We start from the raw sequence: 27,750 nt of genomic DNA on the forward strand, positions 1-27,750 counted from the left end.
CTCAAACTGCTTGATAGCTAACTTTTTAGTACTGCAAAGCACTTTAATACCATTAACAGAATTTGTGTTACTTTCTGAAGATAAAGAAGTCTACAAAGCAAGACTTTCTTAACCTATATGAAGTTGCATTAAAGAAAGAAAATGGCATTTTGTTTTCTATTTCAGATTAAGTATTGTCATATTTTGAATTCTACCTTATCCCATAGTCCATTGTGAAATGAATTATGCTTCCTAGTGTAGCAATGCTGTGGTCTGTGAACATCACCTCATGGGTTTATATGAAAAATGTAAATTAATCACAATTTGGAGCTCAGGCTTTCAGACACTGGCACTAATGTGAACTGATTTTTGCTTCCTAACTACTAATTTTTTCTTGAAGGAGAATATTAGAAGACAATATCAGGAGGGCAGAAATTATCCTGGCCAAATTGCATGCTAATTCCCCCAATGAGTGGTCTGGTTTTTTTTTTTTTGAAATGGTAGACTTTGAATATTTTAGGTGCTATAAAAGTGAAAGGGAACAGTCAGTCCCCTCATTTTATGCCCGAGAAAACTGAAATCCAGAAAATGTTGCACAATTTCTACATACCAATATAATGTATTTTTTGTCATTATAAGCTACACGCCAAGATATCACTGGTATACAGAAAGCTTTGTAAGCCAAATCATTTATATGTTCAGTGTAAATTATGCAGCCTTGTCTTACTGCTTTCCTCTTCCTCTGAAAAATTGTCTGTTTTCCTGAAAGGTCCAGTTGAACTTTAGAAATTAAGAGTATAGGAAAAATCTTTGTCTAGGCTGCATAATTTTATAGTTGGTTTAATTATCATACCAAGTTAAAATATTTTTGATTAGAGCATCTGCTGATATAACTCTGAAGTCCAATAATAAGACTAATTTTTCTCTGCAGGTGGTGACAAAGTGATAGATGTCATTGATGTGGCAAGGCAGGCAGACAGCAAAATGACACTTCACAATTATGTTAAATACTTCATGAATCCTAACAGACCAAAAGTGTTAAATGTGATCAGCCTTGAATTTTCAGATACAAAGTGAGTAGTTCTGGGCATTTTGGTTTTGCATTCTGAGTGTTAGCTAAATGTAGTTTAATGATGTATTTATTTTAGGAAGAAACATAGTTGTAACTTCTAAAGTTGTCCAGTGGTAACAATGTTATAAATTTTACATTGGGATGCTTAGAGGTATTTAGAAATAAGATGTATTTTAAGCTTTTGGCTGGGCTTGGTGGCTCACAAAGTGCCTATAATCCCAGCACTTTGAGGGAGGCCAAGGTGGGTGGATCACTTGAGGCCAGGAGTTGAAAACCAGACTGGTCAACATGGCATAACCCTCCCTCTACTAAAAAAAACAAAAATCAACTGGGTGTGGTGGCACACGCCTGTAATCCCAGCTACTCAGGGAAGCTGAGGCACAAGAATCACTTGACCCTGGCAGAACGGATGGTGGTGGCAGCAAGTTGAGATCACACCACTGCATTCCTGCCTGGGTGACAGAGCAAGACTCTGTCTCAATAAAAAAAAGAAAAGAAAAGATGTGTTTTAAACTTTTAAGTGTTGTTGTTAACCTTAAGTTCCATTTAATTACTTGGTTTGGGTATAGATGGGAGAAGAAATTTTTAAGAATTTTTAAATCTCATGATGTGAATGTGTGTGTATATGTGTATGTTTGTTTTTTAAAAGGATGTCTGAATTGGTGGAAGTCCCGGATATAGCCAAAAAACTTTCCTGGGTGGAAAATTATTGGCCAGATGATTCAGTCTTTCCCAAGCCATTTGTTCAGAAATATTGCTTAATGGGAGTTCAAGACAGCTATACCGATTTCCACATTGACTTCGGTGGAACTTCAGTCTGGTACCATGTCCTCTGGGTAAGACTGGGGTATTTTTTGTTCTCTCGCTGACAAAAACATATAGCCCTAGTTTTTCAGTGGTATATTCATTTGTTGTAAAAATGCTACTTGTAAAGGGGGAAGTTTTTTTTTTTTTTTTACTTTTTAACCAGGACCTGTCACTTTGCCTTTAAATGTTGTGATTTTTTTTTTTTTTTTTTTTTAGAAAAAAGTTTTTCCTTTTTTTTCCGGGTTGGGGGCAATGGCGCAATCTCGGCTCACCGCAACCTCCGCCTCCGGGTTCAGGCAATTCTCCTGCCTCAGCCTCCTGAGTCGCTGGGATTACAGGCACGCGCCACCATGCCCAGCTAATTTTTTGCATTTTTAGTAGAGATGGGGTTTCACCATGTTGACCAGGATGGTCTTGATCTCTTGACCTCGTGATCCACCCGCCTCGGCCTCCCACAGTGCTGGGATTACAGGCTTGAGCCACCGCGCCTGGCCAAATGTTGTGATTTTTAAAAAAAATCTCAAGTAATGGAAGAGCCATGACTTTTAAATTTATATTAGATTTACTTTTGCCCTCGTCTTTTAAGTTGGTTTCTTTTAACCTTTTGTCTCTTTTTGATTCTTTTCTCCCTTAATTATTCTTTAATTAAATATCCTGAATTAAATAAGAAGGAGCAAAATTACAGTAATAACTGCTTCTGGCCTTAATGTTGGGCTAGGATAGTTTGTTGGATAAGTCAGGGATGCCTTTAAAAATACCTGTTCTTGGCTGGGTGCAGTGGCTCATACCTATATTCCCAGCACTTTGAGAGGTGGCTAAGGTGAGAAGATTATTTGCTCCCAAGAGTTAAAGACCAGCCTGAGCAACATAATGAGACCCTGTCTCTAAAAATAAAAATAAAAAAAATTAGCCAGGCGTGGTGGCTCATGCCTGTAGTCATAACTGCTCAAGAGGCTGAGGCAGGAGGATCACTTGAGCCCAGGAAGTTGAGGCTGCAGTGTGCTGTGACTGCATCACTGCACTCCAGCGTGGGCCACAGAGCGAGACCCTATCTCAAAAAAACAAACAAAAAAACCAATTCTTTTTAAATTATGTTCATCTTGCTTTATCTAGAGCTGCATTGTTTAAAACAGTAGTCACGAGCCATGTGTGACTAAATTTAAATAATTAAAATGGAATGTAATTAAAAATTAAGTTCCTCATTTATACTAGGCACATTTCAAGTGCTCAGTAGCCACATGTGGCTAATGACTACTGTATTGGTTAGCACAGACACAAAAAATTTCCATTATCACAGAAAGTTCTATTGGAGAGAACTGGTATTGAAACTGAGCCTTTATCTATATCAAATGCTTGTGCCTCAGCAATGTTCTGGGCTATATTTGATGCTGGGTCCTTGGGTTCCAGTTTTTTTTTTTCTTCATGAAGAAGCAAGGAGTAGTTTATTAAAGGAAGCTTATTTAAAAATAATCATTATGCTGTGGATCTTGGTAGAAAGGGCAAAGCTTGCAGAGATGACTGTGGGCCTGTCAACACATAATTACTTCTCTGCTTGACAGTGAGGGAGGTCAGTGGGATGTTTGTGGTTCTCTACCCTCCTGTCTTGCAGCTATTTCTTCAACACTACTTTATTGACTCCTCGTCAGTTGAGGAGGGGAAGCTTTAAACATAAAAATGTTTACTGAGGGCAATAGCTACTAATAAGCGATGTGAAATATGTCTTTGAACCTAAAATAGTCTGGTAATTATCTCAATTTTATCATTGTATTGGGAAATTGCATCATTGTAGGCTATTCTAAGTATGGCTTTTGCTTTTTCAAAAATAGTATGATATTTCCTTTTAGGGTGAGAAGATTTTTTATTTAATAAAGCCAACAGATGAAAATTTGGCACGTTATGAATCTTGGAGTTCATCTGTGACCCAGAGTGAGGTGTTCTTTGGGGATAAGGTGGATAAATGCTACAAATGTGTGGTAAAGCAGGGACATACCTTATTTGTTCCTACAGGTAAGGTTTTCATCTCACCCCTTACTCACCATGAATGATAGTCACATGGAGTTGGCTTTTAATTAGAACCTTTGGCTTTAACATGTTTGGAAAGTAGTTTTTATGACATTTGTTAATAAATAATTCTGATCTTGGACATTTTACTTTTTGTTCCTTAGAGAATTTCTTTTATAGTTAGGACTTCTTTTGGCATTGTATTTATGTCATTTGCCTCCATTTTTATTTTTATTGAGATAAAATTCACATACCATAATATTCACCCTTCTAAAGTACACAACTCAGTGGTTTTTAGTAGATTAATAAAGTTGGGCAGACATCACCACTATCTAATTCTAGAACATTTTCATTGTTTCAGAAAGAAACCCTGAACTCTTCAGCAGTCACTCCCCATTCCTACCTCCCCTCAGCCTCTGACAGCCACGAATGTACCTTCTGTCTCTGTGGATTTGCCTCTTCTGGATTCTTTATGTAGATGGAATCATACGACATGCGGGCTTTTGCATCTGGCCTCTTTCACTTAGCATATTATTTCCTGGGCTCATCCAGGTTGTAGCCTGTATCAGTACTTCATCTTTTCATGGCCCAGTAATGTTCCATTGTAGGATATACAGGCTGAGCATCCCTAATCCAAAAGTCTAAAATCTGAAATGCTCTAAAATTTAAACCTTTTGAGCATCTGCATGATCTTCAAGAGGAAATGCTTATTGAAGCATTTTGGATTTTGGATTTTCAGATTAGGTACGTTCAGCCGGCAAGTATATAATGCAAATATTCCAAGATCAAAAAAAAAAAAAAAAAAAAAATCTGGAATCTGAGTACTACTGGTGCCATGCATTTTGGATAAGGGGTCCTCAACTTTACTGTATTTCGTTTATCCATTCACTAGTTGATGGACATGTGGGTTGTTTTCCCATTTTGGCTATTTGAATGGTGGTGTTTTGAATGTTTGTATACAGTTTTTAATGTGGAGGCATGTTTTCATTTCTCTTGGGTAAATATAGCTTGTAGTGGAATTGCTGCATTACATGGTTTAACTTCTTGAGGAATTGCTGAACTCTTCTCCAAATGGCACCATTTTACATTCCTGCCAGCAGTGTATTTGGGTTCCAGTTTCTCCACATCCTCACCAGTGCTGTAATTGCCTTCTATTCTAGTGGATGTAAAGTGATATTTCATGATTTTGATTTACATTTCCTTAATGAGTATGATGCTGAGCATTTTTCTTGTTGGGCATTTGTATACCCTCTTTGGAGAAATGTCTATTCAAACCCCCTTTGCTCATTTTAAAATTGGGTTATCTGTCTTTTTTAATTGTTTAATTTGTAAGCGTTCTTTATATAGTCTCTATACTAGACCCATATCAGTAAATATGATTTGCAAATATTTGCTCCCATTTTGTGCGTTGTCTGCTCACTTTCTTGATAATGTTCCTTGATGCACAAAAGTTTTTAATTTTGATAGTCTGAACTATGGTCAGCTCTCCATTGCTATTCAAAACCAAGCCTGTAAGAATCTGGGCTGCTGTCCCTAGACAGTTAGGAGGCAAAGGATGTGTCTTGAGAGACCCTCAGAGAAAGGACTGAGTATCAGTCTTAGCTGTAGCCTCAAGTATAGGTATCAGGTCTGTCATTTTGAGATGTGAATGAATGTATAGACTGTCCAGACCAGTGGTTTTGACAATTGTGTGCTGGTTTTGGTGACCCTCATGACTGTAGAGTTCAAGGGGATCTGTTCCCACAAGCCCCGCTTTCTCGCCTTGCCTCTGGTATATAATATTAAATGTGTGTTGAATAAATGAAGAAGTACCTTAGAACTACCAGAATATTTGCCAAGAGAAGTATCATATTTTCATTGTGAGTGGGTTAATTCACATTGTGACTGCCCCTCCCTTAAATCTTCCTACTTCTCGCTTTTATAATAAGTATTTTGTTGTACCCTCTTCAAAATAATAAATTGACATTCGTAGAATAATTTTTTAAATAGATTTAATGTCCTAACTATAATATAAAGAGGAAATAAAAAGGTTATTTAAAATGAAATACTATTTCAGTATGTGCCTGCCTAGGCACAGCAGCATTAGAGAACAGAATGAAATGGTAATTACATAAGGAACTCAATCTAGGTGTGTCTCCGTGGCAGCACAAATTCTATCAGTAGCACTGGTGTAGGTACTGATACTTCCCAGAGGGTCAGAATCACCTGGAGGTCTGGTTACAACACAGATTGCTGGACCTCATGGCCAAGGTTTGGATTCTGTGGATCTGGAGTGGGCCTGAGAATGTGGATTTCTAACAAGTTATTGGCTGATGCAAGTGCTGCTGGGATGGGGACTATATTTGGAGAACCACTGCTGTATGCAATGTGATTTTTTTTTACCCAAGGTAATTAGCAACTGACAAGCTTCCAAACAAACTACAGTACAGTTTTCGTATTTCTGGAAATTGCGCCAAGACCATGAAAATATACCGTGTGTGCGTGCGTGCGTGTGTGTGTGTGTGTGTATGTATATACACACACACACACACGTATATAAAGTAGAATTCTAATTTCTAGGCTCAGATAGTTAATAGGACAGGCTTTGTACCTATATGAATGCTCAGGAAAAGCTGACAGTCCTGAGTAATGCAGGACAATTTCATTTTGTGTGGAACACTCTCCTGTGTTGCACTCCTGGCTCCCACTCACAGATTGCCAGTAGTGCTCCCAGATCATTGTGACAATCAGAAAAGCCCCTAAATGTTCCAAAACATCCTGAACGGGCAGCACTGCTGCTTTTGAGAGCCACTGATGTGTAGGATTTGTAGTTGGCACAGACTTCTAATTTGTGGTTTCAAGGTCAAGCTCAAGGCTTTGTGCTTTTGAGCACAGAAATGGGCACACTTGAAAGTGAGTCCTTTGAGGGTTTTTTTGTTATTGTGTTATAGTACAGTGAGGGGTCAAAAGATGAAAAATATAAAGAAAATGGGATTTGTATATTTTAAAAGCTAATTTGCATACAAATATGTGAGTATATATTTCTGGTGAAGTCTTCAAGTCTCTCAACATTTTTTTCAATAGTTAGGTGTCATGTCTTAGAAATGATTATCACTTTGTAAACATTTTTATGGGAATACAGATTATCATTTTTATCAGCAACGCCTATATTTACAGGACCATAACGCTTCATAATTAAATGCGGGTAGTGTACCTTTTCCTTCTTACAGCGTCAGGTCTCAGATTGACTCCTGTGGTCCTCCTCTGCTTAGCCCTTTCAGGACGTAATTTCAGGACGACACTGGGATGTGGAGTGTGCCACCAGTCCTAGTGTTCTCTAATGGAAAATGTGCTTTTCTAATTCAAACGAGGTTTGGCTGGTCTCATAGTAAAATCTTGAATATAAAGTTGGGTTGTGTTTTTAAACTGGAAAACAAAAACAGGCTGGGCACAGTGGTTCATGCCTTAATTCTAGCACTTTGGGAGGCCAAGGTGAGAGGTTCACTTGAGGCCAGGAGTTTGAGACCAGCCTAGGCAACAAAGGGAGACCCCATCTCTATTTTTAAAAACAAAAAGACAAATACAGTAACAACTACAAGAAAGCTTCAGCTTATTTCTCAAATTCAGCACAGAGCCTAGCATATAATGGGCATTTAATAAATAATTAAATTAATCTATAGCTTGTAATAAACATTAATTTCTCTAGTACTGGAATATGAAATAAACAGATTGATATTTTGAGTTACTTCACAGGTAGATATATTTGTTTGGTTTACATATTGAAAAATCACTGCTTTTTATCTTTTTAACCATTTCAGGGTGGATTCATGCTGTGCTCACTTCTCAGGACTGTATGGCTTTTGGGGGGAACTTCCTGCACAACCTTAACATTGGCATGCAGCTCAGGTTTGTGTCATCTGCATTTAAATGACCTTTTGTCCTTTTTAAAAATAGGATACTCTTTTTTTTAACTTAAAAAAAGTGATAGCATATTTTATTTGAGATTCCATGGAAATAGTACCTGAGATATTATTAGGAATAGGAGCTTTTAATAACAGTAGTATATTAAAATTTTGCCAGGAGGATACTTTGCATTTCAAATCTAAAACAACAAAAAAGGAACTTATTCAGGTAACATCCCAAATTTCAAAATTTTATGAAAATGTATGTCTTCTCCTTTGGCTATTCGTGCAGTGAGGGAAATGAACATAATCTGGTCAGACTCAGATGTGACATATGGTGCTAAAAAAAAATAAAAGCAACCCTAAGTCAGGACTGCTATCAAAACACCTGCTTTAATTTTGCTGCAGGTAAAGGATTAATAGCTCTTTCCTCTCTTTGTGAGAATTTGATCTTTGTATAACTCACTTCCCTTGGTAGTCTAATGAGTGTAGACTTTTACTAGGTAACAATGCTTATGGTAAAAATGATTCTTGATTGATAAACTGCATCAGGACTGGGAGAACTAGAAATACCTAATACCTAGTAAGAAGTGATATCTTTGGATTTGCCTGAATGTGGTAACTCTTGTAACTTGGCATACTCATAGAGATCCCTAGAAGCTATGCATCTTTGCGTGGAGTTATCACAGGAGATGGTGGCTCTTACAGGGCATAAGCCTTTAAGCAGCCCCCACACCTACCAAGTGTGGATCTTGTCTCTTTGTATCTGAGCTGTCCCTGAGGGAGGGATGGCTCCTGCTATTTGTGCCAAATGTGGTCTTGAGCTGGAATGCTTAGTTGAGCCTAAAGAAAACTTTTGGGTGAGTATTGCACTGTTGTCTTACACATGGAGCTGTTTTCTAAGACACATACTTTTATTTATTATAGTAGAACCTTTGTAAAAATCTCTTTTGTTAAAACTAGGATACAAATCCCAAGGTATGATCTTGATCTTCTGTGAAGTTCAATACAATTTTTTAGTATACCGTCAAATGATAGTTAGAACCTGGATAAGATCACAATTCAGTCTTGTCCAAATGTGATGTTGCTAAGAAATGTAAAACACTTCACTGGTCTTATATATCATGACCTGCTTATTTTATTTTCAGGTTGGTTACTTTCATTTAACTTTGAAATGCTAATATTAAATATTTCTTCAAATTCATTTAGGTGTTATGAGATGGAGAAAAGGCTAAAAACACCAGATCTTTTCAAATTCCCTTTCTTTGAAGCCATATGTTGGTTCGTAGCCAAAAACTTGCTGGAAACCCTGAAAGGTAAGTAACAATTTGCATATTTTTATATGATATGATGCATATTGTTTGTAAATTCACTCATAGCCACCTGACAGAAAGTGTCCCTTTTATAGTAGAGTATGGATGTCTCTCCTATTTTGTTTTTTAAATACATGGTTTCCCCCATTCAGGAACCTTTTCAGCAAGTTAGAGTCTCTAGTCTATAACCTGACAATCCATGTTCTTAAAATTAGTTATAAAATGCTTGGATCAGAACAACGTAAGTAACATTAGAAATGTTCATTCCATCTAGTACTCTAGAAGCCAGCAGACATTATCAAGCATGTGACAGTGCCTGACTCTTAAAAACGCAGTTTATGTCAAGAGACTTACCTAATACACGTTCCTAAAATTTGCTTTTAAAAAAGCAAACTAGGCTGGGCACGCTGGCTCACGCCAATAATCCCAGCACTTTGGGAGGCTGAGGCAGCCAGATCACCTGAGATCAGGAGTTCGAGACCAACCTGGCCAACATGATGAAACCCCGTCTCTACTAAAAATACAAAAAAATTAGCTGGGTGTGGTGGCGTGTGCCCGTAGTCCCAGCTACTTGGGAGGCTGAGGCAGGAGAATTGCTTGAACCCGGGAGGCAGAGGTTGCAGTGAGCCCAGGTTGTGCCACTGCACTCCAGCCTGGTGCCTGGTGACTGAGTGAGACTCTGTCTCAAAAAAACAAAAACAAAAACAAAAAAGTAGCCAGGCATGTGTGCCTGTAATCCCAGCTGCTTGGGAGGCTGAGGTAGGGAGAATCACTTGAACCCGAGAGGCAGAGGTTGCAGCCAAGGTCATGCCATTGCACTCTAGCCTGGACGACAGAGCAAGACTCTGTCTCAAAAACACAAAAAAGAAAAACAAGCAAACCAGAGGGAATAATTTTCACGTCCTGAGAGAATCAGGTAATGTCTGTGCTATCACCATTATGAACACTATGCTGGCTAGTATTTAAGTCATCCATTAGCATACAGACCAACTGAAATGATTCTGTAGTTGAAGAAAAAAACCTTTTTTGAACACGTCTTTATATTTGAACTTAAAAACTACATTTTTAAAAGATAGAATTTTGATGTTTTAATATTTCAATTTAATCTTTGAACAGTCAAGTTGGAGACTGATGTCACTTGCTTCTATTGTCTGCTTCTCATGCTCATGTGCTAGTGAGAATAGTTTGTCTGCTTTTTTAGTCAGTTTGCAAATAGTGCTACTATTATAATTTGCAATTCTCAGAATAGACATAAACAGATTAGACAGTAAAGTTCATTCCGAACATTTGCTTCTTTTTCCATTTTAAAGTTAAACAAGAAGAAAAGGTAAAATGAAAAGAAATAACCAAAACTTTACTTCCCAAGATAGGATGTACAGAACTAAAATGATAAAACTCATATAACAATGTACCCTAAACCCCCCACCTCACAGCACAGTGCAGAGATGTCCTGGCAGTGCTTCTGGTGTATGGGATGGAGGTAGAAGCCCATGCGTGGGAAGGGACAGGTCCTTTCTTTACAAGACCAGTCTCTGCTCCAGAAATGAATCCTCATCAAGAATCCCTGACACATTCAGTGATCCCAGATATTTTTCTTGGCTGTAAGAATGTTACAGTGGACTGCAGAGTTGCCATACATAGTTTTCATTAAAATACTGGACAATAGAGTTTATAGTCTCCTATTTAAGTGCAAGCCTAGACAGACATGAACACTTAAATAAATCCCAACTATTGAACCTTCTGGTTAAGAGGCTGGCAATTTTATACTTGGTTCAGGGTGCTTTCTCCCCTCTTTTCTTTCTGTCCCAAGACTCCCAAGTTCCTGACACACACACACACACACACACACGCGCGCGCACACGCACACGCACACGCACGCCTGTACCCCTGGGGTTATCCACAGTGATCTTTTTTTCCACTAATGTCTAAGAGAGGCTCATCCTTTAACTTTCTATACTTGGTTCAGGGTGCTTTCTCCCCTTTTCTTTCTGTCCCAAGACTCCAAGTTCCTGACACACACACAAACGCGCGCGCGCCTGTACCCCTGGGGTTATGCACAGTGATCTTTTTTTCCACTAATGTCTAAGAGAGGCTCATCCTTTAACTTTTTAAAACTAATTTAAAACTTTTTAAAACAAATTAAGAGTTTTATCTGAAAGACAAAATCTTGACATTGCTCATGAAGCCACAGGAGCAATACTTCATCTTAGAACTGTTTAGTCTTTGTGTTAGGCTGTCGAAAGTTCAGAAACATTGAGGTCTGATGGAAGGCTTTACTCTATACATTAAAGACTTTTTTTTAAAGGATTATTAGAAAAGGGTATTTGTAGGTTGTTATGTTTCATTTCATTATCCAGATTAGTATAGAATACCTGGCAATCAGTGATTCAATCCAGTCTCATCAAGGCAAAACCCAAATGATTATTATAGCAATTGGCATTGTTTTAAGCATTCATCCTTGAAACAGGAATGGTGGTCTTGTGACCCCAAATTATGTTGTTCTGTCATCCCTAACCTTTTTACTTTACATTGAGGTCTATTGTTTGCCAACTCTCAGATTGTTCTAAGGCTTATATCGTGGGTTAAATGAGGTTGAATCACCTGAAACTCTTTACTGTGTTTGATGTCAGTAATAGTAAAACAATGAACCAGTTTGGATTTGTGTAAGGAAATTCGCCACTGTGCAGAATCGAAATCCTTTGTTTCAACCTAGCTGAGTTTTGGACCACATCTAATAGATTTTTTTTTTTGGTTTTAGATTATCACAATTTGATTAAAAAACTCAAGGCATTTGTGTTTATATATACTTTACCATCATAAACTATGTTATTAAAATAGTTGCTTATATAGCTCACACACATGCACTTCATACACACGCACACACACACACACTGTTTTAAGAATAAAGCTGTTATTACTTAGGTAAAAAGTACCCAAATTAAGCAAAAACAGCCTTGCCAACACCTTAGAAATGCTCTGTTATCTTTCTTATTACACCTTTCTGCGTCCTTTCTAGACATAATCATTATCCTGACTTTTGTTATAATCCTTTTCTTCAGTTTTATCACCTGTGTTATAAACTAAAATAATTTTCTCCATTTGCACACTTCATATGAATAAATTACTGGTATTCTCTTGTAACCTTTTGCTCAGCATTGTTTGTGAGATTCATTCATGTTTTTGTGTGTGGCTGTAGTTTTCATTGCTATTCTGTTGTATGAATATACTGTGAATAGATACACACACACACACACACACACACAGACACAGATTCTGCAGTTCGACATTCTGGAGTTATTTTTGGGTTTTGGCAATTATGGAAAATGTTGCTAAGAAGTTCTCGTCTTTGTCACCTAGTGCAAGAATTACTCCAGAAAACAGGCCCAATTGCCAGGTCATAGACAGAATTTAGTAGTTGTTGCCAAATTGTTTCCAATTTTCATTTCCATGGCAGGGCATGAGAGTTCACAAAGCTTTGTGCTCTGGCCAGTACTTGATATTGTTAGGTTATAATTTTTGCAAACCTTATGCATATGAAGTAGTATTCTTTGTGCTTTTAATGTGCATTTCCCTTATTATTAGTGGAATGGGGTATTTTTTTCATACGTGTATAGGTTTTTTTGGATTTTCTCTTTACTGAAAGACAAAATTTCTTTAACAGTTTTTTTTTTTTTTCAGCGTTTATGGTTAGTGCTTTCTGTGCCTTATTTAAGGGGTTCTTTTCTTATCCCAGGGTCTTGCAGATATCCTTGTTTTCTAAAAGCTTTTACTGTTGTTTGTGTGTGTGAGTGTGTGTGTGGGTGGTGGGAGTGTATTTTCACTTGCTTTTATATACATATCCTCTTGTCCCGGCACCATATTTTGAGTAATCCATTCTTTTTCTGTTCTTCATAAACACCACAACTCTCCTTTATCTTGTGTTGACATCTGTGCAGGTCCTGCGGTATATACACACATACTCACCCACCCTCCTGTTCCAGTGGGCTAGCAGTCTGTCTCTCCACCAAGCACACTATCTTATTAACCTTTTGATAAGAATTGATATCTGGTAGGTCCTCCTCCTTCAAGTATGTCTTGGCTTTTCTTTTCCCTTTCATTTTTATATAAATTTTTGAGTTACCTCATTACAAGCTGACACCACTCTTCCAAAAGCAAGCAAACAAGTATTGTGGAGATTTTTACTTTGGACATGTTAACTCTAGAAATCAATTTGGGCAAAATTTGATGTCAATAAATACTGAATTTTATAAAAATGACATGGAACATCTCTATTTAGATCTTTAATGTCTTTTGGCATTTCTTTTTTGGTAAAAATTTTACATATGTATCTCTTGCTAGATTTACTCCATCTACTTTTTAGTGCTATTATAAAAACATATTAGTCTGTTCTTGCATTGCTATAAAGAAATATCTGAGACTGGGTAATTTATTAAAAAAAGAGGTTCAATTGGCTCAGGGTTCCTCAGGCTCTACAGGAAGCATGATGCTAGCATCTGCTCAGCTTCTGGGGAGCCCTCAGGAGACATAACCATGGTGGAAGGCAAAGGGGGAGCAGGAGCAAGTTAGGGTGAAGGGAGAGATGCTACACACTTTAAAACAACCAGACCTCATAAGAACTTACTTGTCATGAGAACAGCACCAAGAGGATGGTGCAAAACCATTCGTGAAGGATCCAGCTTCATGATCAAACCACCTCCCACCAGGCCCCACTTCCAATAATTGGGGATTAAAACTGAACATGAGATTTGTGTGGGGACACAGATCCAAACCATATAAATCATTCCTAAGTATTTATATATATATGGTTGAACTCACATGAAATTTGTTTTTGTACTTCAAAAATAGTCAAATATTAGCAATTTCATATGTTTCAACTTACCATGTGATTCTGGAATACAGAAGCAGTTAATTTTTATACTTATTTTAGCAACCTTCTTAAAAATGATTATTTGACCGGGCACAGTGGCTTATGCCTGTAATCCCAGCACTTTGGGAAGCTAAGGCAGGCGGATCACAAGGTCAAGAGTAAGAGACCAGCCTGGCCAATATGGTGAAACCCCACCTCTACTAAAAAAAAAATACAGAAAAATTAGCCAGACATGGTGGTGCATGCCTGTAATTCCAGCTACTCAGGAGGCTGAGGCAGGGGAGTTGCTTGAACCCTGGAGGCAGAGGTTGCAGTGAGCCAAAATAGCACGACTACACTCCAACCTGGGCAACAGAGCGAGACTCCATCTTAAAAATAAAACAAACAAAAAATATTATTTAATCATCTGAGGCTTTTTTTGGATTCTCTAATACACAGTCATATACAGCCTCAGCAAATAATGAGTTGTTCCTTCTTTTCTAATATTTTAATCTTTTTTTTTTCATTGCTTTACCAAGTTGTCTAGGACGTCCAGGGAAATAGTGAATAGAAATGGCAAAGGTGGGCAGCTGTATCTTTGTTTCAAGTCTCAGAAGGAAAGCTTTCAATCTTTTGCCATTATTACCTTTGTTGTAGGCTTTTTGTTGATAACCTTTATCAGGTTTAGGAAGTCCTTGTCTATTCTAAGTTAGGGCTGTTTTTTTCCTTTCTTTTTAAAAATGTAGTTTAATTTTATGAAAAGCTTTGCCTGCATATATGAAAAGTCATTTCTTCTTTAACCTTTTAATTTAGCAGTTATATTAATTGATTTTCTAATATTAACCCAATTTATAATTTTTATATACCACTAGGTTAAGTATATTGTTTATATTCTATATGTTTATATTTTATATATTCTATATATTTACATATTACATAGACTGTGTGCATTTTGGCACATGAGTGAAATTTGTTTTTCAGTGCTGTCCTTGTTAGATTTTGATATGAAAGTTATGCTAGCCTCAGACAAAATGTTGAGATTGTTCTTTCTGTTTCTGATCTCCAGAGAAGTGTGTGTACCATTGGAATGATTTCTTTCTTGAATGACAGTAGAACTCACTGATGATCTGGATCTATGGTTTTCTTTGTGGGAAGATTTTTGACTGCTAAGTCAGTGTCTTTAGTGATTAAAGGACTAGAAAGCTTTACTGGCTAATTATTGAGTTCATTTGTATAAATATTTTCTTAAAATGTATCTAGAAATTACATCTAAAATTTGACATTTGTTGGCATAAAGTTCTTTTTCAAAAATTATTTTTTCTTTTATTTTTATTACTGGATTGGTGCAAAAGTAATAAAGTTCTTCACGTTACCTTCTTACCTACTGAATATCTGTGGCATTTGTAATGACATTATTTCTATTCACCATACCTGGATATTTGTTCTTATTTTCTCTTTATATTAATTTTGTTACTTTTTTTAAGACCCTGTTTGAGGCTCTGTTTACTGTTTTGTTAATTTATGATTATTATTTTTATCAGGTTTTTTTGGTATTAAAACTTTTATGTGGGTCTTCAGCTCATTAATTTTTAGCCTTCTTGTCTAACATAAGTATTTAAAGCTATACATTTCTCTGCATGTATAGTATATAACACATTTTGATATGTTTTTATTATTGTTTAACCAACATATTATCTGATTTCCAATGTTTTTCTTTGACCCATATGTTAGCAGTCTATTTCTTAATGTCTGCATTCTTAATTTCTAAACATATAGGCTTTCTTTAGCTTACCTGCATTATGAACATATATATGATTTAGGTCTTGGACTTTGATGAGACTTGTTTATGGTTCTGGAAAATGGATGAATTTTCTAAGTGTTCTGTGTGTGTTTGAAAAGAATGTGTATTCTGCAGTTGCTGGGTACAATATTCTATTTATGGCCATTTAATCAAGTTTTATATTGTTCAAATTGAATATATGTCTACTGATTTTTTTTTAGTTCATTTCCTCTATCTCTTACCAAGAGAAATATTTGAAAATCTTCCACTGTGATTGTGGAGTTGTTTATTTCTCCATGTAGTTCTGTCTAGTTACTGCTTTCTATATTTTCATACTGTGTTATTGAGCACAAATTCTAAATGGTTATATATGTCTTTCTGGTGAACTGAATCCTTGGTCATTATGAAATAACCCTTTATATTAATGACAGTTACACCACCTTTCTTTTGGAAGCTTGGTATCTTTTTCCCATCTTTTTATTTGAAACTTTCCTATTTTTTAAAATATGGTATGTATGAATATTTAGCTTATTTTAAAATCTGGCCAGATACAGTGGCTCACGCCTGTAATTCTAGCTCTTTGGGAGGCCAAGGCTGGAGGACTGCTTGAAGCCAGGAGTTTGAGACCAGCCTGGGCAACATACTGAGACCCCATCTCTACACAAAAAATTAAATCCAATGAAATGGACTTTCTTTTAACTGGAGTATTTAATAAATTACATTTAATGTAATTCTCTTTCTTTTGTCTTTTTGAATTGATCATTTCATATTTCACTTTTTAATCTTTTTATTAATTTGGAAGTTTTGTAGTTTTATATTTGGTGGTTACTCAAAATCTGAAGTCAATCCCTTTAACTTTAGAACATTTTAACGTTTTTTTTTTTCCCACCCCCATTTCCATTCCTACAGAACTGAGAGAAGATGGTTTCCAGCCTCAAACTTACCTAGTACAGGGAGTGAAAGCACTGCATACTGCTTTAAAATTATGGATGAAAAAAGAAGTAAGTTGTTGTAATAGTGAAATCACTGTGTTTTATGTGGCAAGGTTAGGAAAACAGAGTCCTTGGGCTATTTTGGCAGCACTTGTGAGTGCCAGTAGTACAGGGAATAGAAATCATGCTTTATGGCCAGGCGGTGGCTCACGCCTTTAATCCTAGTACTTTGGGAGGCCGAGGCAGGTGGATCACCTGAGGTCAGGAGTTTGGAACCAGCCTGACTAACATGGTAAAACCCTACCTCTACTAAAAACATAAACATTAACCAGGCATACTGGCAGGTGCCTGTCATCCCAGCTACTCGGGAGGCTGAGGCAGGAGAATTGTTTTAACCCGGGAGGTGGAAGTTGCAGTGAGCTAAGATCATGCCATTGCACTTCAGCCTGGGTGACAGAGCAAGACTCAGTTTTCAAAAAGAAATCATGCTGTATATAAACCTGCATTTTATTATGCAGTATATACAAATGTACTGGTTTCTGAGAATATAGTATTTAGGTATTTCTTTAATCTTTGATCTGGAAAAGAAAGTAATTCAAGTATATTTAGGAAATTGACTAAGAAATGAACGTAGATATAGAATAATAAAAAATAACATTGAAGCCTTATAATGTGCTGAGAGCACTGTGCTTAGTCTATATACACATGATCTCACTTAGTCCGCAAAGCCAACTGTTTGAGGTCTGGGTGCTATTGGTACCACCATTTTACATAAGGGAAAGCTGAGGTTCAAAGAGTTAAATAACTTGCCCAAGAGAACTGGTAAAGCTAGGACTTAAAACTTAGATCTGTGGGATTTTAAAGCCTATGCTCCTTACCACTCTGCTGGATTTATTTAAAAACTAAGGAAAGGAGAGTCCAAATTTCAAGCACGAGCTTTCTATTTTCACTAAAATATGAGCTAGTTGTTTGCATTTGAATCCCACCACCTCCAGATTTCCATTTGGAGTTAGTGTTTCCTTCCCTTATGCTTCCATGCTGTATTTCTAATGCCTCTGGGCTTAAAACAGATGTTTATAAGGTAATATATCTGTGTTTCCTTCAGCTGGGTCTGTGAGCTCTTGAACAGGGACTGTCTTTCTCATCTTTATTATAACTCCATGGACTTTTGCACATAATGCTTTAATAAGTGATACATATATATGTGAGCTGATGAAAATACATGTCCATATTAATTTCTTCTATTTTTTTTTAGAGTCTTGATCTGTTGCTCAGTCTGGACTGCAGTGGTGTGATCTTGGCTCACTGCAACTTCCACCTCCCAGGTTCAATCAGTTCTTCTGCCTTAGCCTCGCAAGTAGCTGTATACGTGCACGGCACCACGCCCAGCTAATTTTTGTATTTTTTGATAGAGATGAGGTTTTGCCATGATGGCCAGGCTGGTCGTGAGCTCCTGATCTCAGGTGATCCACCCAAGTTGGCCTCCCAAAGTGCTGGGATTTCAGTCATGAGCTACTGTACCTGGCTGCATCCATATTAATTTATTGAATGTCCCTTGACATAAAAATCTTGCTTTTAGGTCAGGCATGGTGGCTCACGCCTGTAATTCCAGCACTTTTAGAGGCCAAGGCAGGCGGATCATGAGGTCAGTAGTTTAAGACCAGCCTGGCCAATATAGTGAAACCCCATCTTTACTAAAAATACAAAAAATTAGCCAGGCGTGGTGGCCCACGCCTGTAGACCCAGCTACCCAGGAGGCTTAGGCAGGAGAATCACTTGAATCTGGGAGGCAGAGGTTGCAGTGAGCCGAGATTGCACTACTGCACTCTAGACTGGGCAACAGAGCGAGACTCCATCTCAAGAAAAAAAACAAAACCTTGCTTTTAAGAAATACTGGGAGACAGTAATTAATAGGTTACCGTACCAATGATTTTATACTCTGTCTTCACTTTATTATCATTGCTACATATCTGCTAGAGCACAACACTATGGAAGCAGTCAGGAAAATAAAAATATGTCCTCCACTGTGAAAGACCTTATTGTCTAGGTGACAACGAAAGCCATAAGCAAATTTAAAACTGTTCAACAAGGTAATAACAAAATAAAGCATATGTTGCCAAAGCTGTATAATTTCCTACTGAAGGCTTTAGACATGTGGTTCTCAAATTCGTGACTTTATCAGAATTGCCTTTAGAGCTTTTTTTGTTTTTTTTTTTTGAGACAGAATCTTGCTGTATTGCCCAGGCTGGCGTGTAGCTGAATCTCAGTTCACTGCAACCTCTGCCTTGCAGCTTCAAGCGTTTCTCCTACCTCAGTCTCCTGAGTAATTGGGATTACAGGTGTGCACCAGCATGCCTGGCTGATATTTGTTATTTTTAGTAGAGACGGGGTTTCTCCATGTTGGCCAGGTTGGTCTTGAACTCCTGTCCTCAGGTGATCCACCCACCTCGGCCTCCCAAAGTGCTAAGATTACAGGCATGACCCACCGCGCCCAGCCTAGAGCTTTTTATAAAAATAAAACCCCTGGATCTTCCTCTAAGGATTCTATTTAATAGATTTGGGGTTAGGATCTGAACCTCTATTTTTAACAAACTTCTTAGGTGATTTTGATGCATAGTAAAATTAGTTATCAATAATAAATTCTGTTAATACATGCGCAGTACATTTTAACAAATATATTTACATTACCTATCTTATTAAATTTGTTTTAAGATGCGAATCAGCTCAGCATAGTGATTAAGAGCATGGATTCTGGAGTAGATGTTTGGAATCAAAGCTCAGCTTTGCTACTAATAAACTAGCTTCATGACTTTGGGCAAATCACCTGACTTCTGTGCCTTAGTTCTGTCGATTGTAAAATGGGAATAATAGTAGTATCCATGTCATAGTGGTAATTAAAGGTTTAAATGACTTAATGCTTGTAATGTACTTAATAGTAACAGAGCACAGCATTAGAAGATTATATTACTTTTGTTTTAGTTTGTTTTAATAAATGATGCTAAAACCAAATAGAAGATATAAAGCAGAAGCAGAAACTAGCATGTTGAGAGTGTCTAAAAAAACCAAATTATTCTTAGATCTAGAGATTAAAATTAGAAAATAGACATAATAATGGCATTAGTTTGCAATTCAGTAGATATGGTAACCCACCAATTAATTCCACTTTCCGTTTTTTTTTTTTTTTTTTTTTTTTGAGATGGAGTATTGCTCTGTCACCCAGGGTGGAGTGCAATAGCGAGATCTTGGCTCACTGCAGCCTCTGCCTCCTGGGTTCAAACAATTCTCCTGTCTCAGCCTCACCAGTAGCTGGGATTATAGGTGTGTACCACTATGCCCGACTAATTTTTATATTTTTAGTAGAGACAGGTTTCACCATCTCTACTACTGGCCAGCAGGCTGGTCTCCAACTCCTGACCTCAGGTGATTCACCCACATCAGCCTCCAAAGGGCTGGGATTATAGGCATGAGTCACCGTGCCCAGCCTTCCCCTTTCCTGTTGATGGGCTCTTTTATCTCTTTTACGTTTGACTATTAAAAGAAAAAAGAAAACTACAAAGATTTATTCAAATTAAATTTTGTAAGAGAAACTAGGATTATGTTAATGCCTGTGTTCTCCTTAAAAATCCTTATGCATTATGCATTATGAATTAAATGTTAAGCTTAATTTGTTACTTTACCAATAAGTAGTAGTAGTTAGAATTACAGTAGGCTTTGAGGAGTAGAGTACAAGGTTACTACTCAATATAAAGCACAATTCACTGTGAGACAAGTCTGTTTTTAACACAATCTAAGAGGATTTTATATATTAATGAGAATCTCCTTAGAAGGCATTACACCAGCTACATAAACTCTGAACCCTGGCTTACTAGTGTTTGAAAATGATGTCTATAAAGTTTAGAAGGCATTACACCAGCTACATAAACTCTGAACCCTGGCTTACTAGTGTTTGAAAATGATGTCTATAAAGTCAAGAGAATCTAAAAATTGGTTTAGTAAATTTGTTTTTACATATTAAAGTATGAGTAACTTTGGTTTTCTTATTTTTGTTAATCCAAATACAGCTCGTATCTGAACATGCCTTTGAAATTCCAGACAACGTTAGACCTGGACACCTTATTAAAGAACTTTCTAAAGTAATTCGAGCAATAGAGGTAAGAGCAGAAACTGTCATGTAAATTCTTGATTACTACCTGCTTCGAGAAGCAAATGAATCTATTCTCACCCTACAAATATCTGAAAACCCATACATACCTAGAAGAAATATAATGAGCAGAGTCTTTGGAGGTTTCTCAGGTTTTCAGGCTTCTAAAGTCCTAGAGAGAAATTTATAATATTGTATTCTGATTAAGGAAACAGTTTATCAGGTTGCTTTAGTATACTTAAAAAAAATAAAAAATACGGAGAATAAACAGTAGACTTTCAGATCTAGTTAATTTCAGCTACCCAGAGATGAATACATATTTAAGTAATTAGAACAAGAGAAGAAATGTAAGGTGAGTCAAGCTAGGGAAGCTGGGGTGGAGAGAGGGATGATAGTGAAATGGGGCAAGGAGATGGTTCGGTAAATGCCCTTTCATAAAAGTTCATAAAATCTAATTAGGTATTTTAATTTTTTAATTAAGAGCTATTCTCAGTGTTTAAGAAAGAGTGTTTTAAAGTAATTATTCAAGAACGTGGTTCTGTTAGTGTCTAACTTAAATTGAGAGGAAATTAGGTGAAGGAATGGAGGCCAACTGATGATTTAATAACTTATAATAGGGCTGTGTTTGGAGAATGGAAAGAGGTATACATTTACAAAATATTCAAATGCTGGTGTAATATCCATGGTTAGAATAGTGTGTGTAATTCTAAATGTGTTCAGATATAGTAGAAAAATATGTTGTTTTTAAAGTGTTATAGTAATCACATTTAAATTGATTTAGTATCAAAAGTCATATCTGATCTTAAATATGTATGAAAGTTTATACATATATAAATCTCATGCATGATAACCAAAACTAAGAATAAACTTACTAATATGGCCAATTAGGAGCGGCTCAGGATTGCAGCTTCCAGCGAAAGCGCGGAGGGTGAGTGGACACATTTCCAGACGGATTTTTTTTTTTTTTTTTTTTTTTTTAATTTAAAGATGGGGTTTCACCATATTGGTCAGGCTGATCTTGAACTCCTGACCTCAGGTGATCAGCCCACCTCAGATTCCTAAGTCCTGGGATTACAGGTGTGAGCCACCACAGGATTTTTATTGCCCACAGACCAGGAGATTCCCAGGCGGAGGAGCCCCATGGGTCGCCAGCGCGGCTGTTTTCGCCAGCACAGCGTGTCTCTGCACAAAATACACGGGTCTGGGCGCCATTTTTGCTGGCGATTGGAGCTCCTGGGAGGCAGAGTCGCCCTTTCAACTGATAAAAAAGGGACTGAAACAGGGAGCCAGGCCAGGAGAGTCCCAGGCAAAAAAGTGCCACGAATCTCTGCACGGCTGTTTCAGCCAGTGCAGTGGGTCGCCGCATGGGAAATCACACAGATCCTGGCACCTTTTCAACAGGTGACTGGAACACCTGGGAGACAAGAGTTGCCCGTTCAACTGAAAAAAATAAAAATAAAAAGGGGTCTGAGGCAGGGAGCCAGGTGATCAGGCTTGGCTGGTCCCACCCCCACAAAAAAACAGCAATCTGAAACGCTCTGGATTGAGAGTTTCACAGCAAGCACAGCTGAACCCAGGATGGTCCAGCTCTGTGTGGGAGGGGCGTTTGCCATTACCAAGGCAGTCCACCACTACAGAGGTAGTCCACCATTGCTGAGGCAGCCTGCCATTACAGAGACAGTCTGCCATTACAGAGGTGAGCCGCCATTGCCGAGGCAGTTCTAACTATACCCATATAAACAGGACAGCAGGGAAGTTCACACGGCAGCTGCGTGCACCCCACAGCAGCTCAGCAAAGCCTCTGCAGGCAGACTGTGACTAGGCTGCCTCCTCACTGGACAGAGCAGCCCTGAAAAAAGGCAGCAGCATGACAGAAGCTTATAAATAAAGCCCTGACTCCCCGGGACAGAGCACCTGGGGGAAAAAAAAAAAAAAGGCGTTGATGAGTTCTGCTGTAGACTTAAACATACCAGCCCAGCAGCTCTAAATGAACAACGGAGCTCACAGCTCAGCACTTGAGCTCCTATAAAGGACAGAGTGTCTCCTCAAGCTGCTCCCTGACCCCAGTATATCCAAAGAGTCAACTCATAAAGGAGAGCTCAGACTGATGTCTGGCGGGTATCCTTCTGGGACAAAGATAGCAGAAGAAACTGGCAGCAACACTTACTGTTCAGCAGCCGCAGCAGGTGATCCCCAGGCAAGGAGGGCCTGGAGTGGACCTCAGCAGTCCTACAGCAGAGGCACCTGACTGTTAGAAGGTAAACTAAGAAACAGAAAGAAATAACTTCATTATCAACAAACTGGACATCCACTCAGAGATCCAATCAGAAAGTTGACAACTACAAAGACAGGTGGATAAATCCACAAGGATGGGAAGAAACCAGTGCAAAAAGGATGAAAACACCAAAAACAAGAATGCCTCTCCTCCTACAAGGGATCACATCTCCTCACCAGCAAGGGAACAAGTCTGGATGGAGAATGAGTATGATGAATTGACAGAAATAGGCTTCAGAAGGTGGGTAACAAGAAACTTCTCTGAGCTAAAAGAACATGTTCTAACCCAATGCAAAAAAACTAAGAACACTGAAAAAAGATTTGACAAAATGCTAACTAGAATAACCAGCTTAGAGAAGAACATAAATAACTTGATGGAGCTGAAAAACACAACACAAGAACTTTGCAAAGCATATACAAGTTTCAATAGCCGAATCAACGAAGCAGAAGAAAGGATATCAGAGATTGAAGATCAACTCAATGAAATAAAATCAGAAGGCAATATTAGAGAAAAAAGAGTGAAAAGAAATGAACAAAGCCTCCAAGGAATATGGGATTATGTGAAAAGACCTAATCTACATTTGATTGGTGTACCTGAATATGATGGGGGGAAAGTGTTTTCCAGGTGGAAAACACTCTTCAGGATATTATCCAGGAGAACTTCCCCAACCTAGTGAGGTAGGCCAACATTCAAGTCCAGGAAATACAGAGAACACCACAAAGATATTCCTCAAGAAGAGCAGCCCCAAGGCACATAACTGTCAGATTCACCAGGGTTGAAATGAAGGAGTAAATGCTAAGGGCAGTCAGAGAGAAAGGTGGGGTTACCCACAAAGGGAAGCCCATGAGACTCACAGCAGATCTCTCAGCAGAAACCCTACAAGCCAGAAGAGAGTGAGGGCCAATATTCAACATCCTTAAGGAAAAGAACATTCAACCCAGAATTTCATATCCAGCCAAACTAAGCTTCATAAGTGAAGGAGAAATAAAATCCTTTATGAACGAGCAATTACTGAGAGATTTCACCACCACCAGGCCCGCTTTACAAGAGCGCCTGATAGAAGCACTAAACATAGAAAGTAACAACCAGTACCAGCCACTCCGATAACATACCAAATGGTAAAGAGCATCGACAAAATGAAGAAACTGCATCAACTAATGGCCAAAATAGCCAACTGGCATCAAAATGGCAGGATCAAATTCACACATAACAATATTAACCCTAAATGTAAATGGGCTAAAGGCCCCAATGAAAAGACACAGACTGGCAAATTGGATAAAAAGCCAAAACCCATCGGTGTGCTGTATCCAGGAAACCCATCTCACATGCAAGGATACACAAAGGCTCAAAATAAAGGGACGGAGGGAGATTTACCAAGCAAATGGAGAGCAGAAAAAAGCAGGAGTTGTAATTCTCGTCTCTGATAATATCAAATAGATTTTATTTTTTTTTATTTATTTTTATTTTTTGAGACGGAGTTTCGCTCTTGTTACCCAGGCTGGAGTGCAATGGCGCGATCTCGGCTCACCGCAACCTCCGCCTCCCGGTTTCAGGCAATTCTCCTGCCCCAGCCTCCTGAGTCGCTGGGATTACAGGCACGCGCCACCATGCCCAGCTAATTTTTTGTATTTTTAGTAGAGACGGGGTTTCACCATGTTGACCAGGATGGTCTCGATCTCTTGACCTCGTGATCCACCCGCCTCGGCCTCCCAAAGTGCTGGGATTACAGGCTTGAGCCACCGCAAATAGATTTTAAACCAACAAAGATCAGAAGAGACAAAGAAGGTCATTACATAATGGTAAAAGGATTGATTCAACAAGAAGGGCTAACGATCCTAAATATATACGCACCCAATACAGGAGCACCCAGATACATAGAGCAAGTTCTTAATGACTTACAAAGAGACTTAGACTCCCACACAATAATAGTGGGAGACTTTAACACCCCATTGCCAATATTAGACAGATCAACGAGACAAAAAATTAACAAGGATATCAGGACTTGAACTCAGACCTGGACCAAGCAAACCTAATAGACATTTACAGAACTCCCCACCCCAAATCCACAGAATATACATTCTTCTCAGCACCACATCACACCTACTCTAAAATTGACCAGATAATTGGAAGTAAATCACTCCTCAGCAAATGCAAAAAAAATGGTAATCATAACAAACAGTCTCTCAGACCACAGTGCAATCAAGTTAGAACTCAGAATTCAGAAACTACTCAGAACTGCACAGCTTCATGGAAGCTGAACAACTGGCTCTTGAATGTTGACTGGATAAACAATGAAATGAAGGCAGAAATAAAGAGGTTCTTCGAAAACAACAAGGATGAAGACACAACATACCAGAATCTCTGGGACACATTTAAAGCGATGTCTAGAGGAAAATATATAGCAATAAATGCCCACATGAGAAGCAAGGAAAGATCTAAAATCGACACCCTATCGTCAAAATTGAAAGAGCTACAGGAGCAAGATCAAAAAAACTTAAAAGCTAGCAGAAGACAAGAAATAGAACTAAGATGAGAGCAGAACTGAAGGAGACAGAGACACAAAAAACCCTTCAAAAAATAAATCCAGGAGCTGGTTTTTCGAAAAGATCAACAAAATAGACCACTAGCCAGATTAATAAGAAAAGAGAGAATAATCAAATAGATGCAATAAAAAATGATAAAGGGGATATCACCACAGATTCCACAGAAATACAAACCGTCATCAGAGATTATCACAAACAACTCTATGCACATAAACTAGAAAACCTGGAAGAAATGGATAAATTCCTGGGCACTTGCATCCTCCCAAGCCTAAACCAGGAAGAAGTTGATACCTTGACTAGACCAATAACAAGGGCTGAAGTTGAGGCAGCAGTTAAGAGCCTACCACCCAAAAAAAGCCCAGGTCCAGACAGGTTCACAGCCGAACTCTACCAGACATACAAAGAGGAGCTGGTACCATTCCTTCTGAAACTATTCCAAACAATCCAAAAAGAGGGAATCCTTTCCAAATCATTTTATGAGACCAACATCATCCTGATACCAAAACCCGGCAGAGACTCAACAAAAAAAGAAAACTTGAGGCCAATATCCATGATGAACATAGATGCAAAAGTCTTCAATAAAATACTGGCAAACCAATTGCAACAGCACTTGGATAAAAAGCTTATCCAACATGATCAAGTAGGCTTCATCCCGGAGATGCAAGGCTGGTCTAACATACGCAAGTCTGTAAACGTAATTCACCACATAAACAGAACCAAAAACAAAAACCACGCGATTATCTCAATAGATGCAGAGAAGGCCCTTGACAAAATTCAACAGCCCTTTATGCTAAAAACCCTCAATAAACTAGGTATTGATGGAACATCTCTCAAAATAATAAAAGCTATTATGACAAGCCAACAGCCAATATTATACGGAATGGACAAAAACTGGAAGCATTCCCTTTGAAATCTGGCACTAGACAAGGATGCCCTCTCTCACCACTCTTATTCAATATAGTATTGGAAGTTGTAGCTAGAGCAATCAGGCAAGAAAAAGAAATAAAGGGTATTCAATTAGGAAAGGAGGAAGTCAAATTGTCTATATTTGCAGATGATATGACTGTATATTTAGAAGACCCCATTGTCTCAGCCCAAAATCTCCTGAAACTGATAAGCAACTTCAGCAAAGTCTCAGGATACAAAATCAATGTGCAAAAATGACAAGCATTCCTATACACCAGCAACAGACTTAAAGAGAGCCAAATCAAGAATGAACTGCCACTGACAATTACTACAAAGAGAATAAAATACCTAGGAATACAACTAACAAGGAACGTAAAGGACTTCTTTAAGGAGAACTGCAAGCCCCTTCTCAATGAAATAAGAGAGGATACAAACAGATGGAGAAACATTCCATGCTCATGGTTAAGGAGAATCAATATCGTGAAAATGCCCAGACTGCCCAAAGTAATTTACAGATTCAACGCTATCCCCATCAAGCTACCAATGACCTTCTTCACAGAACTGGAAAAAACCACCTTAAACTTCATATGGAACCAAAAGAGAGTTTGCATAGCCAAGTAAATTCTAAGCAAAAAGAACAAAGCTGGAGGCATCACGCTACCGGATTTCAAACTATACTACAAGGCTACAGTAATCAAAACAGCATGGTACTGTTACCAAAACAGAGATATAAACCAATGGAACAAAACAGAGGCCTCAGAGGCAACACCACACATCTACAGCCATCTAATCTTTGACAAACATGACAAAAGCAATGGGGAAAGATTCCCTGTTTAATAAATGGTGTTGGGAAAACTGGCTAGCCATGTGCAGAAAGCAGAAACCGGACCCCTTCCTGACACTTTACACTAAAATTAACTCCAGATGGATTACTGACTTAAACATAAGACCTAACACCATAAAAACCCTAGAAGAAAATCTAGGCAAAACCATTCAGAACACAGGCATAGGCAAGGACTTGATGACCAAAACACCAAAAGCATTGGCAACAAAAGCCAAAATAGACAAATGGGACCTAATCAAACTCACAGCTTCTGCACAGCAAAAGAAACAGTCATTAGAGTGAATCGGCAATCACCAGAATGGGAAAAAATTTTTGTGATCTACCCATCTGACAAAGGGCTAATACCCAGAATTACAAAGAACTAAAACAGATTTACAAGAAAAAAGTCCATTCAAAAGTGGGCGAAGGATATGAACAGACACTTTACAAA

At 38.1% G+C, this 27,750-nt stretch overlaps 1 protein-coding gene across 1 annotated transcript in view; it reads left to right on the top strand.

Annotated features, from left to right (window-relative positions):
• Positions 1-27,750, top strand: part of KDM7A (lysine demethylase 7A) — an 88,227-nt gene that overhangs the window by 45,729 nt on the left and 14,748 nt on the right. The window contains exons 5-11 of the mRNA XM_032275632.1: positions 911-1,052; positions 1,701-1,887; positions 3,703-3,865; positions 7,657-7,744; positions 8,950-9,056; positions 16,589-16,680; positions 20,673-20,762. Coding sequence (XP_032131523.1) covers positions 911-1,052; positions 1,701-1,887; positions 3,703-3,865; positions 7,657-7,744; positions 8,950-9,056; positions 16,589-16,680; positions 20,673-20,762 — 869 coding nt within the window. The remainder of the gene's footprint in view (positions 1-910; positions 1,053-1,700; positions 1,888-3,702; positions 3,866-7,656; positions 7,745-8,949; positions 9,057-16,588; positions 16,681-20,672; positions 20,763-27,750) is intronic.

This window comes from Sapajus apella, unplaced genomic scaffold (assembly GCF_009761245.1).
Source record: "Sapajus apella isolate SASKATOON/1434 unplaced genomic scaffold, GSC_monkey_1.0 scaffold7, whole genome shotgun sequence".
NCBI classification, from domain to species: domain Eukaryota; kingdom Metazoa; phylum Chordata; class Mammalia; order Primates; family Cebidae; genus Sapajus; species Sapajus apella.